Here is a 17,455-nt window from a genome sequence, read left to right on the forward strand (position 1 = left end):
ATCGAAATTTAAAAGATAATAGAGATGTAATTTGATATTTATAGGGTGTATGAAGATAAAACCTTCAATAATAGTTACAATATCCCAATCCAGCAGTTCTTGGTAATAATACTCAATAATACCTGAACAACAGCCCTTATGAAATTGCAAAACTGGAGATCTGTTTAGTTTCTTTTAAGGTTAGAATTATTTATCCCAATCCAGCTGTATCTCGCTTTTCGAAACAATTGTAACTGAGGCTATTCGCATCTCACCGGTTTCCGAAGTTTACTTCTACTTCACGACACTTACCTCCCGCAAACTTAAACTAATATTATTATCTTCTCAACAGTCTTAAGATGTCATTCAGGCGAGTACATTCCCTAAAATAAAAAAAGGAATTTCAAATATAATAAGGTTAAATTTTAGCTAAAGTGCGAGTTATTATACTTAAATCAATGGCTGGAGTCCAATCTTAATAGTTGGAACCAACCCTTAATCCACTATTAAGATCAAACTAAGAGTGCTGGTTTACCCTCCATTTAGAGCCACAAAAATACCGGTTGGATCATTTATCTTTGATTTAATGTTACAGAACCGAGATGCGCAATAACAGAACCAACAACCATATGCTGAACGGAAGAAATTTCAAAATGCAATCACAAATGCTTGGCCTATTTGTCTCCCAATTACATTCAGCAATTTAAAATTTATATTAAAACCAATTCGACTTAAAACAAAGCATATCCCTACGTCTAATAAATTAAAAGTAATGTCGTCCTCCACCTCCTCTCTATACAGCATAATTTTTAGGGTATTCAAAGTGGCCAATGAGTTTTGCATTAAATCTGGCATACTAGCATGTAATGCGTAATACACCAGCTTTACAGAAGGTACTGTTACACCCTCACCTAAATGCAATATACAAATTCACCCCAGTGAGAGAGGATGGCATAATCTGCAGATACTTCTAAAAGGTGAAAAATACCTTCTATTCAAATGCTTTATCAGAAGGCTGTGAAAAATATACAATATTTTTTAAATAAACTTATTCAAAATCTGTCACGCATAGACAACCATTTTTAAATTCAAACTTTAATAATAATAAAAATAATAAAGATACATTTTTCATTAATTCAACCATATTTTAGTCAAATAATTATTTCATGCAAGAATATTCATTTATTTTTCAAAAAATTGAATAACTAGAACTTTATAAAATATCAGTTCAAAACCTTTTTTCAGCTACTGATTTTTACTCCCCACCAGTCAAATTTTAAGATATCTGATTCTAACAGATTAAGATAAATTATTTCGGAGATATAACTCCCAGACAGTACATCCATTTCGGATTCAGGTTTTTTCCTATGTTCACTTAGCTAATGGGCAGAAAACCATGTTTGTCAGACAGCTAGGTTATCCTATGTATTCTAATTATTGTCCGTTTTAAGCCAAAGAAAATAATAATAATAATAGTAATAATAATAATAATAATAGCTTGGATCACTAAAGCGACAGGATTGGAAGAGACGCCAAACTGAAGAATACTAATGCTGCAAAATGACTCCAAGGCATTAAATCCGTAATTGAAACTTTACAATAAAGTTTTTGTTTCCTCCTCAATGTTGAGGCAGATGGGGTCTGTTTTCCAACATTTCATAATGAAGAACAAAATTATCCTGCAAGGAGGTTGTACATTAGAGCCTAAAAATAGAACAATACTTATTGGGGAATTAAAAAATGTATCTTGGGAACAGGAGGAGCAGTTCACGAGCACCACCGACAGAGTATAATATTTACAAAAACTAACCTTGCGGACGGTTTCAAATATGCTTGGTTCGAAACAGTGATAAGATCCTCTCTCGTATGTGTTTGTTTTAACCAGCGGCTCCATGTTGGAAACTCTTATGAACCACAAACGATGTTCTTTGTGATAAAACCAACCTCTGTTGTAACTGCGAGCAACAACCCCTATTTAGTTAAAGTTCGAATTGGGAAAACCATTTCAGAATATCAAAACCTAAGAATTTGTAAAAAATATTTTTAATTTAGGAACACTGGAACTAGATAACTGGTTAATGTACAAATCATGCATTATTTAATTTACCACTCGTCTAATTGTTCCCAAAAAACAACAAAATAAACAAAAGGACAGATTGGGGGAGATGTGCGTACAGCTCATTGGAGGCATATAACTGTGCTTCATCTTTGGGCATGCTGCAAAAAAGATTATTTTTATATATCGGATTATAAAATACCAGGCAAGTATATGAAAAAGTAAGTGCATTCAGATTTTAGAGGCACCTGTAAAATATGTAAAACAATGTTTCCACCGAAAACTTTGAAAAGTATCCTTGCTGCATCATGCAATAGCAAAAATTAGCCCAAAGAAATGGTTTGAAAGTTAAACCTAATGTAAAAATCTCACATGTAGATCGGGTGGCTGTTTAGCAAAATAACATTGTGGCACATTAAACTCTGGATCACCCTTAGCAGGTTCATCAGACCATGGAGAACCAAAGGTCTTGTGAAGATTTTCTGATGAATTCAAATTTAACCCCAGTGTAGTAAGATCAATTCCAAGAGCAAGAGATGTAAGGTCAGGATCACTCATCCTGATCACACTTAACAAGCCAAGCAAACCAAATGGATCTGGTTGTGTGGTTTGAATAGACTTCATGCCCTGATCCCTAAAAGATTGATTTACAGCTGACATTTGTAGGCGGAACTGCGACTGGTTTTGATGCTGTTGATATTGCTGGATAAGCTGGTCGTATGAACCCATACCAGAAACTGTATTTGGAGAATTTAAAGGCCTTAATCCAATACCAGGAGGTCCACTGGTCTAAACCAAAATACAAAAGCAATAAGAATGTCAGCACTTGGCAATAACTGCTTCAGTGGGAAACATGTCATCTCAAGAGATAAACAAAAGAGAGGAGGGAATAGGGGCTTATTCATTATGAAACAAGCTCCCCCATTGATGAATAAAACTTGCACCTGTGAATGATAGGTTGAATGTGAAGATGGGAAAATATCTGATCCATGCAAATGGAGAATATCCTGGTTAACAGATGAAAAAGAGACATTGCCACTACTGACTGAAGGAGCATGCTGTTGCTGTTGTGCTCGATGTGACGAATATGTACCCCCTAAGCTGAAACCAGCCGACCTTCCCATCTGCATATAGAAAGCATGGGAAGTTCAGAGAAATGTATATAGATGTCTAAATCTTTTTAAACAGTTCTTAGATCAATCAATGTTGTACAAAAGACAAGATTTCTAAATCTTTTAAACATGTAGCTCACAGAGAAATGTTGAGATTGCATCATTGGTACAGCATTGTCATGAAGTTGTTCTTTCTGGTGAATATCCATAGCATAATCTGCATTACCGCCTGCCCAAAGGTAAGAAACAAATATTGAAATCAATTAAGCAACTTTGACTCAAGTATAACTCAGTAAACAACATATGTAACCAAAAATAATTAGAAAAACACAGCTCCCATTTCCAGCTAGGCAATAAAAAATTCTTCAGTGCAAACCCTAAAAGTAGTTAATTCCCTTGAAAAATTAAGAGAGAAGAAAGCATACTCACTAAATATATAATAGATAATACAGATGCTTATCTTGAAACAGAAAGCATGGGTGCATACAAATATCAAAACTAAGTAATGAAACAACACTGAGAATGATAAAAGTACAGAGAGCAATAAAGCCAACACTGAAAGTAAACATGCATCAAATCCAGAAGACCTTCCTAATAAATAGTATAAATTTCATTGAACAACCTCTCTGCTTAAGAAGACACTCTTTAACCTTCAAAATACAAGACATACTACACCTTTGAATCCTGGTAAAGCTGGGAAATCTTCATTCTGAATGCTAAACTCTTGGTTTTGTTGAACAATGGGACTGACACCAAGACCCTGTTTTCTTAAAGAACCTGAAATATTTTTGCTTATACCATTATTTATTGTTTAAGGTGCACAAATAAACCAAGCATAAAACACCATTTATCTTTTCTTACCCAACTGTCCTTGAGGCCCTCCAGCAGAACTAGGACGAGTTGTCAGTTGAGGGAAGTCGTTGAGGTCAAAAGGGGAACTGTCATTGGTATTCACATCATTCAACATTCCCATAGAGTTCAAGTTACTTACTGCTTGAACATGGCTTTGGGAAAGTGGACCTCCAGCGCTGGGATAAGAATTTCCTAGCATTGAAATTACCTGTGGAGACCCTGGATCAAGAAAATTGTTAGGTAACAGTCTTCTCTATTAAAGGGGAAATTTACATACTCAACATGGAGAAACATCCAAACAATTTGATCATGCAATTCATATATAACTCAATAAGCATGGGAGACATCTGATGGCAATCGATAGGAAATCTTCAAAATGAATTACAATAAAAGATACCAACAATTAAAAATCTATAAATATGTTTGCATTCATAATAATTTCATGTCGTAACAGCCACAATCTATAAATCCCAGAAATATTTAATTATAGTGAAACTAACATACTCCAAGTACCGAAGACTCCTTGTAATGTAAGGAGGCTGTTTCTGGATTTAAACCCAATACATGGTTTGCCCTCTTTTGGAAATATTGTAAACAGGGAAGGTTATATGCTCATAATTATGTTGACTATAATAGCCGTATAGTCTTGAATTTATTACTCTTCTACAAATATATGCTCCGCTTTGTAATTCAACACACATAATTCACTATATTATCTTGATCTATCTAATTTTCAAATATAAATTGCAATTGAAAGAAAACCCTAAAATGCTCAAAATCTTACCACTAGGAATCTCAACAAGGAAAATAGTTGATGAACCTACTATATAAAATTAGGAGTTTCTATTGTTTGGTGGGCTGCCTTGCTCAAAGCAACAGCTGCAATGCCATCCACATCGCAACCTAAGGAGTCAACCCCAGACGAAATCGGAGTGGCCACCCCCAAAATATATGCTCCAACCCCAAAATATATGCTCCGCTTTGTAATTCAACACACATAATTCACTATATTATCTTGATCTATATAATTTTCAAATATAAATTGCAATTGAAAGAAAACCCTAAAATGCTCAAAATCTTACCACAGGAGTCTCAACAAGGAAATAGTTGATGAACCTACTATATAAAATTAGGAGTTTCTATTGTTTGGTGGCTGCCTTGCTCAAAGCAACAGCTGCAATGACATCCACATCGCAACCTAAGGAGTCAATCCCAGCGGAATCGGAGTGGCCACCCCCAAAATATATGCTCTGCTTTGTAATTCAACACACATAATTCACTATATTATCTTGATCTATCTAATTTTCAAATATAAATTGCAATTGAAAGAAAACCCTAAAATGCTCAAAATCTTACCACTATGAATCTCAACAAGGAAAATAGTTGATGAACCTACTCTAAAAAATTAGGAGTTTTTATTGTTTGTTGGCTGCCTTGCTCAAAGCAACAACTGCAATGCCATCCACATCGCAACCTAAGGAGTCAACCCCGGACGGAATCGGAGTAGCCACCCCCAAAAAGGCCAGATGGCCTCTATTGCAAACTCTAGAAAACAATAAAGTGAAGAACCACAAAAACATAGAATTAAGGGGAACCTGAAGTCTTCGCGTTCTCACGATCTCGTACAAAGGAGGAACATAGTAGCGGGGACATAAAAATGTTATGTTCTAGTAAAAAGGTAGGGAATTAAAGAGGGAATAAATAAGCATTATTAGGGGCAATTTTGTAAAACTGTTACACTAGGAAAAATGTAACTGAAAATAATTAGCAAGGGGCTTAATTGAAAAGACTTAAAATATTAAAGAACTGGATAAGAAAAAGACAAAAACATAATAGGATTGGGCTGAATTGAATGTTACATTTTATCTCAACAAATTTTCATGAAGTGAAGTTCCTCAACAAAACATAGCACCCCAAGGATTGACCAAGCGATGTGGGGCATCCCAACACCCACCACCACACCATCAGATATCTTCTTGAACAGGCTAGCCTACCAGAATAGGCAATTTATCATGATGGAGTCCAAACTTTGATATCATGATAGGAATTAAGCACAAGAGAAGAGTCCAACCTAAAAGACTAGATCATTAAATGGGGGACTGTCATGGCTTAAGTACCAAATCATGTAGCTCATCCCACTCAATTAAGACTCCTAAAATTGTCACCCCCTTTGAGGGCTAATATCCACGACGGATTTCACTCTATTGGCATTGACCAAGTGGTAATTTTGAAACAGTTTCCTCATCTATTAGCGTTGATTTTGCATCTTAATCTAAAAAATTATATTAGAATTAGCGACAAGCGTGATTCTTTTATCCCACAGAAACCAGGTATGATTCAGGGCCCAAATGAGCTTTATGGTCCCACGTTGAAGACACTCCTACTTGCACAAAAAATTGCCACTCTCACCACAATAAGTGGTCGTACCTGCCACAATCATAAATGACAAAACCCACTCCAGCTATCCAATCTTCGATTTGTCAACGTCTGGGCGGTGGGTCACTAGTTCAACGAGTGAGTAACTTATTGAACCACACGAACCAGTATATATTAAATATTAAATTAGATACACAAGATGATATATTTAAGCTATACTTTCCAAATATTAAGTTAATTAATTTGGCTTAGTGGTTTTCCCTTATCTCACAAGAGGGGCATGGGTTCGATCACCCTCAAGACCAAAATCTTTAAATCCTTTACTTTGGACACGCTCAGCTGCACTGGTCATCAACCACAATATGAAAGGTTTGGGACAAAGCAGTTCAGCTTTGGCAGCATGTGCATGTGTAGATCACCGTTGTGAAAGGACAGTTCAATTACAGAAAATGTAAAAATAATTGATCTGGCTAGTTTATTATGTACGGTTCGGTCAAGTCACCCATTCTATATACTGCTCGAACTGGTCATATGGACCAGTTCAATCCAAGCCGACTGAAAAGATACTTAAATTGCAGCACGGCAGTTTTGGCACTTGTAGCTTCACTGAGTTTGGGGAGATAAGGGTTTACCTCTTGTTTAAGTTTTATACCAGTAAAGAAATTTATCAAGTGATAGAATAAGTTATTCTGAAATGTTGCATAGAATATAAATAAAAAAGTTACTGCTTATTGTAAGGAATCCCAAGTCAATCATTAAAAAGTCAAAAATAGAATGGCATTAGAAAAACAAATCTGACTCTAAAAAAAACACGTGAGTTTTAAATAATATATGGCAACATGTGAGATTTGAGTGCGTCTCCCAATTCTAAACACAATCTTCCCAATAAGGCCCAATTCAAACAGGACCCACACGTCCAAACCACAACCATCTCTGTAATTTTCATTTCAAGAGATGCAAACCCAACCCACACCTGGGACTCCTAAGACACAATATCCATGACACACAAGGTAGCCAAAACAATGTTTCTTGCGGATTTCACAATGTGATGCCATTACAATTGCCTTTCTGTCGCAGCCAATATTTAACAACAGTAACCAGGACCTCGGCTAAGAAAGCAGATTATGTTGAGACATCCCCGATGTAACTTATGAGACTAAACTAACCTACCCTGGTGCATGAAGGCTCCACGTTGCGTAAGGTATGGGGGAGGGTCATTCTATGCAGCTTTAACCCTTGTGCAAAGAGACTTTACAGATTCAAACAAATTACCGAACATGTCACAACCAGTAACTTGTAAAACCAATACATTTGCCAATTGATGCTGCAAAGAAGGCATCATAAAACAGCATCCAAGAATTGAACTAGAAAGAAAGGAAAAGCCATCCCTAAAAAGAAATGTAGTAGTAAATCTTGCTGCACAAAATTTTATATGTAGTCAAAGTAAGAAGGGACATCATTAAGTCAAAATTTGCAACAAATTAATATATAAATCTCTTTATATGAAATTGACACTAAATATGAAGAATAATCTCACTATTAATCCCTTGGGAAAAAAAAAAATTTCACACCATTAATGCTCTCGTAACAATAAAAATGCATACCTTGTGGGAGCACACCACTCATTAATCGATTCTGTCCTTGCATGCCTAAACCACTGGATCCACTGTTTGCACCCAAATTTAGACGAGATGCAAGAGCAGGCACAGACAATCCTCCACCAGTCCTTCCAATATTCCCTCCACCAACCATGTTTCCCACAGAACTAGTGATTCGAGGACCTGCATTTCCCAAAATCGGGGACACTCCCAACCCTGGAACAGCATTTCGGTTACCAATTGCACCAGATGTAGGAAGAATCCCAGGAATAGAACCACCAACTCCATTTGTGCTACTACTAAATCCAGGGTTTCCTACAACACTTATACCTCCTCTATTGGTGACTCCTGAATGTCCATGAGAGCTTCCATGAGATAGCTGCAAATATAATGGGAACAGATGAAAAACCAGCAAATCGCATAATAAAAAACTAGAATGACAGAATGAGGTGAGAATACACACAAACATTCAATTGTTACACTGAAACTGTCTAAAACCAAGAACATGACACAAACACATACCTGAGACAATGCAACTGGTAGATTGTTGGATGTAAATCTTCCACTAGAAAGGCTTCCAGTGGGTTGTTGAACGCCGCCTGATGGTACATTATTTATAGTTGAATTTCTCGACGTTAGTGAACCGGGCATGTTGGGAACATTAAAGCTCCCATGAATATTGTGCAATCCTTGAATAGCTCCTGCAGCAAGAGCCTATCAATAATACAACTAGACAGAAAGATAAAATGAAGTAAATCCAGTAAAAGCTCCCCACCAGTGTGATGAAAAATTGGGGAGGCTGCACCAGACTGACCAGAAAACGATGTCGCAAAAGATCGACCGGCCCCATCTGGAAGATTTGAAGCAGATCCATTCAGAGAAGACTGCAAGGAAAACTCTGCTGGGATTAAAAATTAAGATAGGCATGCTAAAAAAAATAAAACATATAAGTAGCAAAGGGAATTCAACATCTTATGATATGTATAATACTATAGAAAAGACTGAAATTTTAAAAATTATTGTAATTTGCTAACCATGCATAGAGGAAAGTGCCAGTAGTAAACAAGCATATAAAAAGATTTCGTAAAATATATTTTAGATAAAATGATAAAGAGTGTTTGAATAGTAAAGATGAGGACTCCTGATGGTCCTATTATGCTCCAATCATATAACAGTCTTCGAATAGATGTCACTGTCCTTTTGTTTGTCAGGCAGTTTAAATCTCCAAAAACTCTTTATTCAAAATTTTGGCAAACATTCTACAAAAGGTATGTACTAAAATCCTTAAACACCACAAAAGTCTTGTAACAAATGGTTGTTGACGAGTGGAGACACATTTTAACCGTGTATCCTTTTAAAAAAATCAAAAGCACCATGCTACCATGCCTGTATGCAAAGCATCATGCACCAAACAGAGCAATTAGTAGAAATGTGAATGAGTTGAACATAAGTGAAATGAAAATATATCAAGATGAAATGTGTCACTCAACTGAGAACAGAAATCGTATAAACCCCAATATAAGTCATCTACTTCAATTTAGCAAGAGAAAGGTCAAAGTTCATCCTTAAAAAAATCAAAATACAACATTACAACAGTTTAGTAGGCATGGCCAAGGAAAAGATTGAAGGGAAATATCAAGTACTGAAACAAAAGATGGGAAAGGGAGAAGCTTTTTGGGACATAAGGGAATACATTAAGTAACCCCGACATGGCATGAATTTCAAAAGGTCAAGCCAAAAATCATCCCTTGCTGAAAATGGTCCTCCTTTGTATTCAAAGTCCTCAGAACAATATGAGAAGTGTTTCCTTAACAACCTAAAATAACATGACGTAAAAGACAATATTAGACACAATACAATACAGTAACTTCTAAGTAACCAACAATAAAAAAAAAACTAAACCAAACTAGTGAAAATTAAAAAGGAAGTCACATTTGACAAGTTCTCCCATTAGAATCCCGTTTCCTTCTCCAAACTAACATGAAAGTCATCCATGTTTGTTTTTCAGTTGAAACAGCCCACAAACCTCACCTGAACTCAACTGACCAAGACACAAATTGAGTTCAACTAGAGTTTGGGTTATTTCAAATGAAAAACCACAGGGCAAATCCCTAGTAACTAAACATGCTACTCTATAAATGCAGGTTATTTCTCCAAACAATTAACATGAAAACGTCCACAAACTTCAAGAAAAACAAAGAGGTAAAACTTGCAAAACGTACTAACATTATGAGTTTAACAGGCATGCGATATTAGGGTAAAAGTTGAATATTCATTGTCCAATCAAACATCATCTTAAGTATGGCTTTTATGGTTATTATTAAAAACACTAACAAATTTATCACTAATGACGGTTTGTGATATTATTATTGTTAGAGGATATAATACTTATTCTAAACAATTAATATTGTTAGTGGATATAATACTTATTCTAAACAATATCTTAAATTGCAGCTGTAATTTCGTCTCAATTCTTGATATCTTGTGAAATTGCAGGCAAAATAAAACCTTTATTAGATCTTGATTCTACATTGTATTTACTATCTGGCATCAAGGTATAAACTGCAGTTTCACCTAGAATAGACCGGTATTAGAGTTGCAGCATTGTCCACAGCCACACCAATCCACAATTGTGATGTGATTCCTATTGATGCAAAAAAAAAAGCCACAAACAACTGCAGTGCAACCACAACATTCCAAATGTGTCAGATTTTGTTTTAAAAATACAAAACCGCAGATAGATTCATCACAACTCATGTTTCAATAGTCCCAGCACCCGCACTCACATCAACCACAATTTGCAGTTAACAGAAAAACTTCGACTCCAGACTCAGTTTAAAAACAGGGAAGAAACAACCAACGCATATTTCAACTCCCCCGTTCACTAATTTCAAAAGGACGCACTACGCTAAGCTTATCTGTAGTAACGATATGCAAACCCTAAATCTAAATTAATCTCCAACTATGTATCTCATTACTTGACAAAGATACCAAGGCGGGAAAAGAATAAATTCGAAGCAGAAACCATTGCGGACAGAGTGATAATCATGAGCAACAACAAGTTACAGAAAGAAAGTTAACCGCGTTAAACAAATTTCGCAATTGCGTATTCCTCAGTCCTTTCACATCGTAGAGCAAACAGCATGTAACATTACACAGAGAAACACGGCACACTACGAACCATTGGCAACAGAGAGAGAGGTTTGAGTTGAGAGAATGAAATTAGGAATAATAACCTACGCCGAAATTGGAAGCTGAAGAAGTTGAATAAAAGCGTGCAGTGTGAGGAGTGAGGAAAAAGTGTTAGGAGGATCTAAAGGAAGAGAATGATGAAGTGGAAAGCATAGTAGATCGAAGTTAGGAGGAGCCGGGATCAAGTCGGAGAGGAAGAGAGAGTACCTGAGAAGCAGATCAGAGCTAGTTCTGAGTCAAAGACCAAGCTCGGGTGCCCTAAATCGGAACCAGAGAAAAAGAAAGTGAAAGATAGAAAAGAAGAGAGAGAGAAAGGGTTGGGTTTGAAACTACAAGAGAAGGTTTATAAAATTATAACATCTGCATGTTGTTACAAATATAGGGTTCCCCAATTGAAATCACCATGGGCCTAATTTCTAATCTACAGCAACATTTTTTTGCACTGTGAGCTTCGTATTATTTATACATATTTCTAAACAAGATTCCTCTTTATTACTATTTTGTTCTTACACATTTTTTTTTATTTTACCCAATTTAATATAATTTATTTTATTAATACAATGAAATATTTTATATAAATTAATAATTTTTATATACAAAATAACTCTATTGCTGATAAAATATTCTCACTTTGTTCTCCCATCAAATTTTACTTATCAAATAAAATAATTTTCATTTTCAATCACTTTTTTTCACTCCATTTCAAATAATTCCATTTTTTGGTAAAACTATTATTCTTTTGTATCTATCATAAGTAAATTTTAACCTTAACATCAACTACCAATGGAAGAATATAAAAAGTTTGAAGAAAAAAAAAATCAAACCAAAGAAGAAGAAAAAAAATTGATTAATCAATATATCATTTTTTTTCACATGTATTTTTTATTTTTTAATTTCGACTCATCCAAAATTATTTTGTATGGACATTAAAATTTCTATCACCCTAAAAGTTTAAAGTTTAGAATATTTTCTTTTCACTAGTTTTCAATAATGTTCTTAAGAAAAACTAGATACAAATTTAGAGTAAATTTTACAATTAGTATGGATTATCATTAAGCTTTTGGATACTATTATGCTCTGAAGTTATTAATTAACTAATTCAAAATAAGATATAATATGCATAGCCATAACGTTCTCAATTAAACAAAGCTGAAACATTATTTGGATATGTAGTTAAAGCCAATACAATTATATATTTGTTCATTTGCATTTCTCAAAAAATAAACTATTTATAGTTTTTTAATAGACATTATATACACAATATTCCAAATATGACAATTAAAATTTTGTACTTTTTAGGATGTGATTTCCCCTCATTTAATATTGTGAATCAATAGTTATATATCTTTATTTAATCGCTTATATTATATTATCACTTAATAATTATAAAAAAAAAACTGTATACTACACTCTATTACAAAATTACATTATATATGCGCATTATTATAAAAGAAATATTATAAATAATGTAACCATTCGTAATCAAATATTAATATATAAATTAGTCAAATACGATTAAATTAATTTTACATTTTTTAGAAGACAAATAAAGTTAACGTCGTAGTCTATACACCTTATTTTGGCATGTGTTTGTTTTTAGTATTTTAGCATGTGTATGACATAAGGTAATTTTTTTAATGATTAAAATTTATGATATATAATTTTTTATTGAAATTTTAATTACATATAATTTAATTTATATAATTATTTTCAAAATGTTGTATTACTTTCTCAATATTTACCATATACGAAACAAAAAAAATATTGGAAGCAAATAGAAAGAACTGTTATTAATTAATAATTTGTAATAGATGACAAAAAGTAATGGACAATTTTTATTTTTTTTTCTTTCTCAATTCTTCATGTTCCTTGATCGTAAATTTTGTAGATTTTCTTTTTATTATATTATGAGGAAAATACATTTTTTAACATTAACACTCCTGATGTTTTTCTCAATTATGATAAGATTTTAAAATAAAAAATTAAAGGTATGAATAGTCAGATTTTGTTCTATTACAAGTTACTAAAAAAACTTGTAGTAGGGAGAGAAAATACTAAAAAATGAGTTATTTAGAGTTAGGTTTTTATTTCTAATTAAAAATAATTTTTTAAAATTTTACAGAATATTATTTTTAATATTGGGATTAGATGGTACGAATGAAGTTGATGATATAGGTCTAATTGATTCACATGATTATTATTTTTTTAAGTCTATTAAAGACTTTAATACTTATTCTTCAAACTATTTTTTTTATGTTTTAGTTATCTAGTTTTTTTTGTGAGATATTATTTTAGATATATGAGATTATATACCATTAATAATGACTTATTTATATAATTATTATTTGAAATTCTAATCTACATATACAAATATCTCATAATACTATTTTTTTTTTTTTACTTTAGTTTAATGTTGCAAAGTTATACTCAAAGACACCATAATTTTGAATCAAACTGGTAAGATTGAGAAAAAACAAAACAAGAAATATAATCTTACCTTTATATCTATTGTGAATTTATGGATTTTGATGATCAATTACAACTAGGGGATCTTATAGAAAGTGTTTAAAATCTCCTTTAATTCTACGTCTTTTTATTACTCCTAAATTTTTTAAAATGTTTAAATTTCCATTTGTTTACAAGTTCTTCATTGTTTATCACCAACACATAAAAGATAGTTTCATCATCTAGCCAGAAACATTTAAAGAAAACAGTAGTAAAGAACAGGGGAAAATTTCGTTATAACTGATGTTGTCACATATCTTGTTATCAATCTCTCCAAGAAATCATGGAGATTAAAATATTAATGTTCATAAATATAAATGTCTCGATTTAGAATGATTTAAGAAAAATATTTCACTTTTTAATAATTATTGAAAGATCAAAGTCTTGAAGATAAAAGGTAAATTTTAGTTTAAATTGGTGTTATGCACCAAGTGCCTAAACATACACAATAACAATGAAAAAGTAATGAAAATCACATTCATTGAAGACAAATTACAAAAAACACACAAACACATAAATAAAAAAAATCATTTTGTGTATTGAGAAGAATAGTCGTTAAGTCACTTCCAAAAGTGTTCACTTAATTGCATATTCCAATGAGTCGCTTAATTGTCCTTATATAAGAACACCAATAGTTACAATTTTAAAATTAGAATAAAAAACTAACTAACTCAAAGCAATGTATATACACAATTATTGCTTCTCCAGACGATATAACTATGAATCACCAAATAACCTTATTACATAAAGTTTACAACTACATACTACATAGTACATATCCTAGAAAAGAGCTTAATACACCAATATCTACACTTCATAAGAGGTTTGTTTGCAAATATTAAGTTATGAAGTTTGTTTGCAAATATTAAGTTGATTCATGGAGTCATACATTCCAAAATACAAGTTATAAAGATTACCTTGGAAGATGGTATTTGAAAAGATGTGACAAATTTAAATACAAGAAGAACTAATATCACAAGAGTATAAATCTTTAATAGAAAAAATACAAGAGCATAAACCTTTAATAAAAAAACGTGAATATTAAGCTTAATCTTTGCTGCAATATAAATTCGTATTCTAGAGAAAATAATTGCGTTTAAATATTTATTGATATGTTGATTATTTATGTTTTCAAAAATTATATTTATGTCTAAATTACATTTATGTTCACCCTTTATTTGATTCCACATTATGTACTATTTTTTTAGGTTTTTATTCACAATAAGTTTGGTGTAACATATGACATGTCTACAATATTGTTCAATTCAAACAATATGAACAAAAGTGTCTTGATCACATGGAGCTAATTAAAATTAAGTAAGGTGATCAAATTGTGTTCAAGGATTGTTTATCTAAAGTGAAATTAAATTTAAAGAACTAACACTAAAAATAAACTTTTATCTCCATTTGAAATAGTTCAAAAAATAACACAAAAATTATAACTAGATAGTTGAGAAAAAATAACACTATGATACGTAATAATATTGACAAAAAGTTATCAAAAATTTAGATATGTTTAAACACAAATTGATGGATGATCTAAATCATAAAATGAAAGGTGGTAAAGTTGGTTCTAGTATATTTTTTCTTTACTTAATGTATTTGTGGATTTTATGGTTATCATTTTCTTTCTCTAGTTTCTTTGTTTGAACTTAGTTTTTATGTTTGTTATTCTTTCACTATTGTATGTATCATTTCATAAATCATTATATGTAAGTTAAACAAATATTAATGAATATACATTTGTTTTATATTTATTTTCTATACCTTTCTTGTTTTTTTTTCCTGTGAGCTCAAATGAGGATAAAATGTATATCTTGTTTATGCAAATCACACAACATGAAAGCTAAAGAAAAGTAAAAGGGAGAAAACTATCAAAGTTTTGATAATTGAAGTTATAATTTATACTGATGTGTTCTAATGATGAACATTTTATGTTTGAATGAGTATGCATCATGCGTTTATAAAATGATTAAGCTAATAATTTGAATCAAATTCATCATTAACTATAATTTAAACTTAACAAATTTTCAAAAACTGATTTAAACATAAAATAATTTATTATAACTTACAATAATTGATTAGTTGAGCGTGTCATTTTACAATACTTAGATACATTTTTCCATAACAATTTTTAGGAGGAAAAAATAAAAACAAAATACAATACAATTTCTCACAACTTAAAAATTATTTTATACACAGATTAAATATTAAAAAAATAGATAAATTATACCAGAGAACTTCTACTATTTAATTTAGGTATAACTTAATTTTAATTTTAGAAAATAGATCTTCCCGTTAATTAATTTTTTTATTATGCATTAAATCAAACTTATTCAAAACTTTAAGAACTATATAGGGAAACACATAACCCTTTGAAATTTTGAAAACAAGTTAGAGATAAAATTCACCTGGATTAATACCCTAATTGAGAAAAATGGCATTCGACTTACATTTCACTAAATTATCTTAAATATAGTTTTAATTTTGTATCAATGATAAAAATGATACAACTATAACTTTATATAATAAAAAAACTAAAAAATCATTTTATTATTTATCTAAATATTAATTCCGTAAACTATCCCGAAATAAGATAAAATAAATTACCTAACAAAAATTAATTCATGGAAACGTTGTTTATAAAATTGAAGACCAATTTAAAAATAATGCACTTTAAATTAATTTTAGACAAGACTGTTTTAATAGTTTTAATTGTAATATTTTCAGAATCTTCTTTCCCATTCGTAGTATAATTATTTAACTTTATTTTAAATTAATTTAATATTTTAAAAAATAATTTTTCAAAAGAACTTAAATAACAAAATAATTTGTATTATAAGTATGAAGTAAAACTAAATCCTCAAAAAAAATCCAAATGATGCGATAATATTACAAATTAGTTTTATTTTTTTAAAAAACTGAAGCCAGACTTCCAAACATTTTTAAAGAAAACTTGTAACTATAGATGTCAGTTTATTGAAACGGTAGTTCTCAGCCTCGTTGCAGAAGATAGAGTCACCTCATACACTTGAAAAGAAAGGTAAAGCTAACTATACAGTGTGCTTAATCCTAACAAAACAATAGATTTCCCTGCTGGAAGTATGATAGTGATGTTTTAGTTGGGCTATCTTCAACAATGAATGCAAATTCTCTTAATAGGTTTCTATAATGAACTTATCTACAATGTGTCCCACACAATTCAGAATCGCCAAGATTTTATACCAAACAGATACAAAGATAAGCATCTCTGTTAGAAGAGATGAATGGGACGATCAATGTACACTATCTATCAAACTTCATTCATTATTTGTAATGTTTATACAGATGGTAAATAAAAAATTATACCTTACAAAAATTGAAGACAAAGTTCAACAAAAGAACAGCATGATCAATGTACATCATCTATCAAACTTCATTCATTATTTGTAATGTTTATGCAAATGGATACAAAAATAATTCTACCTTACAAAAATTGAAGACAAAGTTCAAGAAAACAACACAAATTTAAACCTGTCAATTGGATGAGCCCTTAACACATTTTCTTACAGAGGTAAAACTTCTGCAGAAAAAAATAAATAGTATCGAATGTCGAGCATCTAATCAGTTCAAGAAAGTTCAAAACATGCCAAAATCTGAAAACTACGTTACCCATAGTAAATTAAACCCAATTTGAACAACTTTTGCACAAGCTTCTTTCCCTCATTCAACTTCACAATTCTTGACTCAAAAATCAGGTTTGAGACATGAAAACCAAGCAAAACTAATAAAGAAACAAGCGCAAA

At 31.7% G+C, this 17,455-nt stretch overlaps 1 protein-coding gene and 1 non-coding gene across 16 annotated transcripts; one reads left to right on the forward strand and one right to left on the reverse strand.

Annotated features, from left to right (window-relative positions):
• Window positions 1–1,423: 1,423 nt before the first annotated feature.
• On the reverse strand, window positions 1,424–11,609 carry LOC137834164 (putative NOT transcription complex subunit VIP2). Of its 15 annotated transcripts, none has more exons than XM_068642440.2 (16): window positions 11,373–11,512; window positions 10,548–10,648; window positions 9,667–9,789; window positions 8,749–8,857; window positions 8,496–8,674; window positions 8,304–8,352; window positions 7,980–8,189; window positions 4,009–4,218; window positions 3,823–3,924; window positions 3,288–3,376; window positions 2,980–3,159; window positions 2,408–2,824; window positions 2,284–2,336; window positions 2,155–2,196; window positions 1,790–1,934; window positions 1,424–1,658 (listed from the first exon to the last, which is right to left on the reverse strand). In XM_068642440.2, exons 3-16 carry the CDS (start codon window positions 9,682–9,684, stop codon window positions 1,599–1,601), a joined length of 1,863 nt encoding a protein of 620 aa, XP_068498541.1. In that variant the 5' UTR covers window positions 9,685–9,789; window positions 10,548–10,648; window positions 11,373–11,512; the 3' UTR covers window positions 1,424–1,598. The 15 variants fall into 15 exon arrangements, with proteins under 15 accessions (XP_068498541.1, XP_068498629.1, XP_090153281.1 ...); XM_068642528.2 differs by having other exon boundaries at window positions 8,788–8,857; window positions 11,373–11,501; XM_090297155.1 differs by lacking the exon at window positions 10,548–10,648 and adding an exon at window positions 11,214–11,227 and having other exon boundaries at window positions 11,373–11,467.
• LOC137811822 (small nucleolar RNA snoR35) lies at window positions 8,749–8,829 on the forward strand. Its single transcript, XR_011081163.1, has one exon. It is a non-coding gene; the product is annotated as a small nucleolar RNA snoR35 (small nucleolar RNA).
• Window positions 11,610–17,455: the final 5,846 nt, after the last annotated feature.

Source organism: Phaseolus vulgaris, chromosome 11, assembly GCF_051622355.1.
Source record: "Phaseolus vulgaris cultivar YP4 chromosome 11, ASM5162235v1, whole genome shotgun sequence".
NCBI classification, from domain to species: Eukaryota; Viridiplantae; Streptophyta; class Magnoliopsida; order Fabales; family Fabaceae; genus Phaseolus; species Phaseolus vulgaris.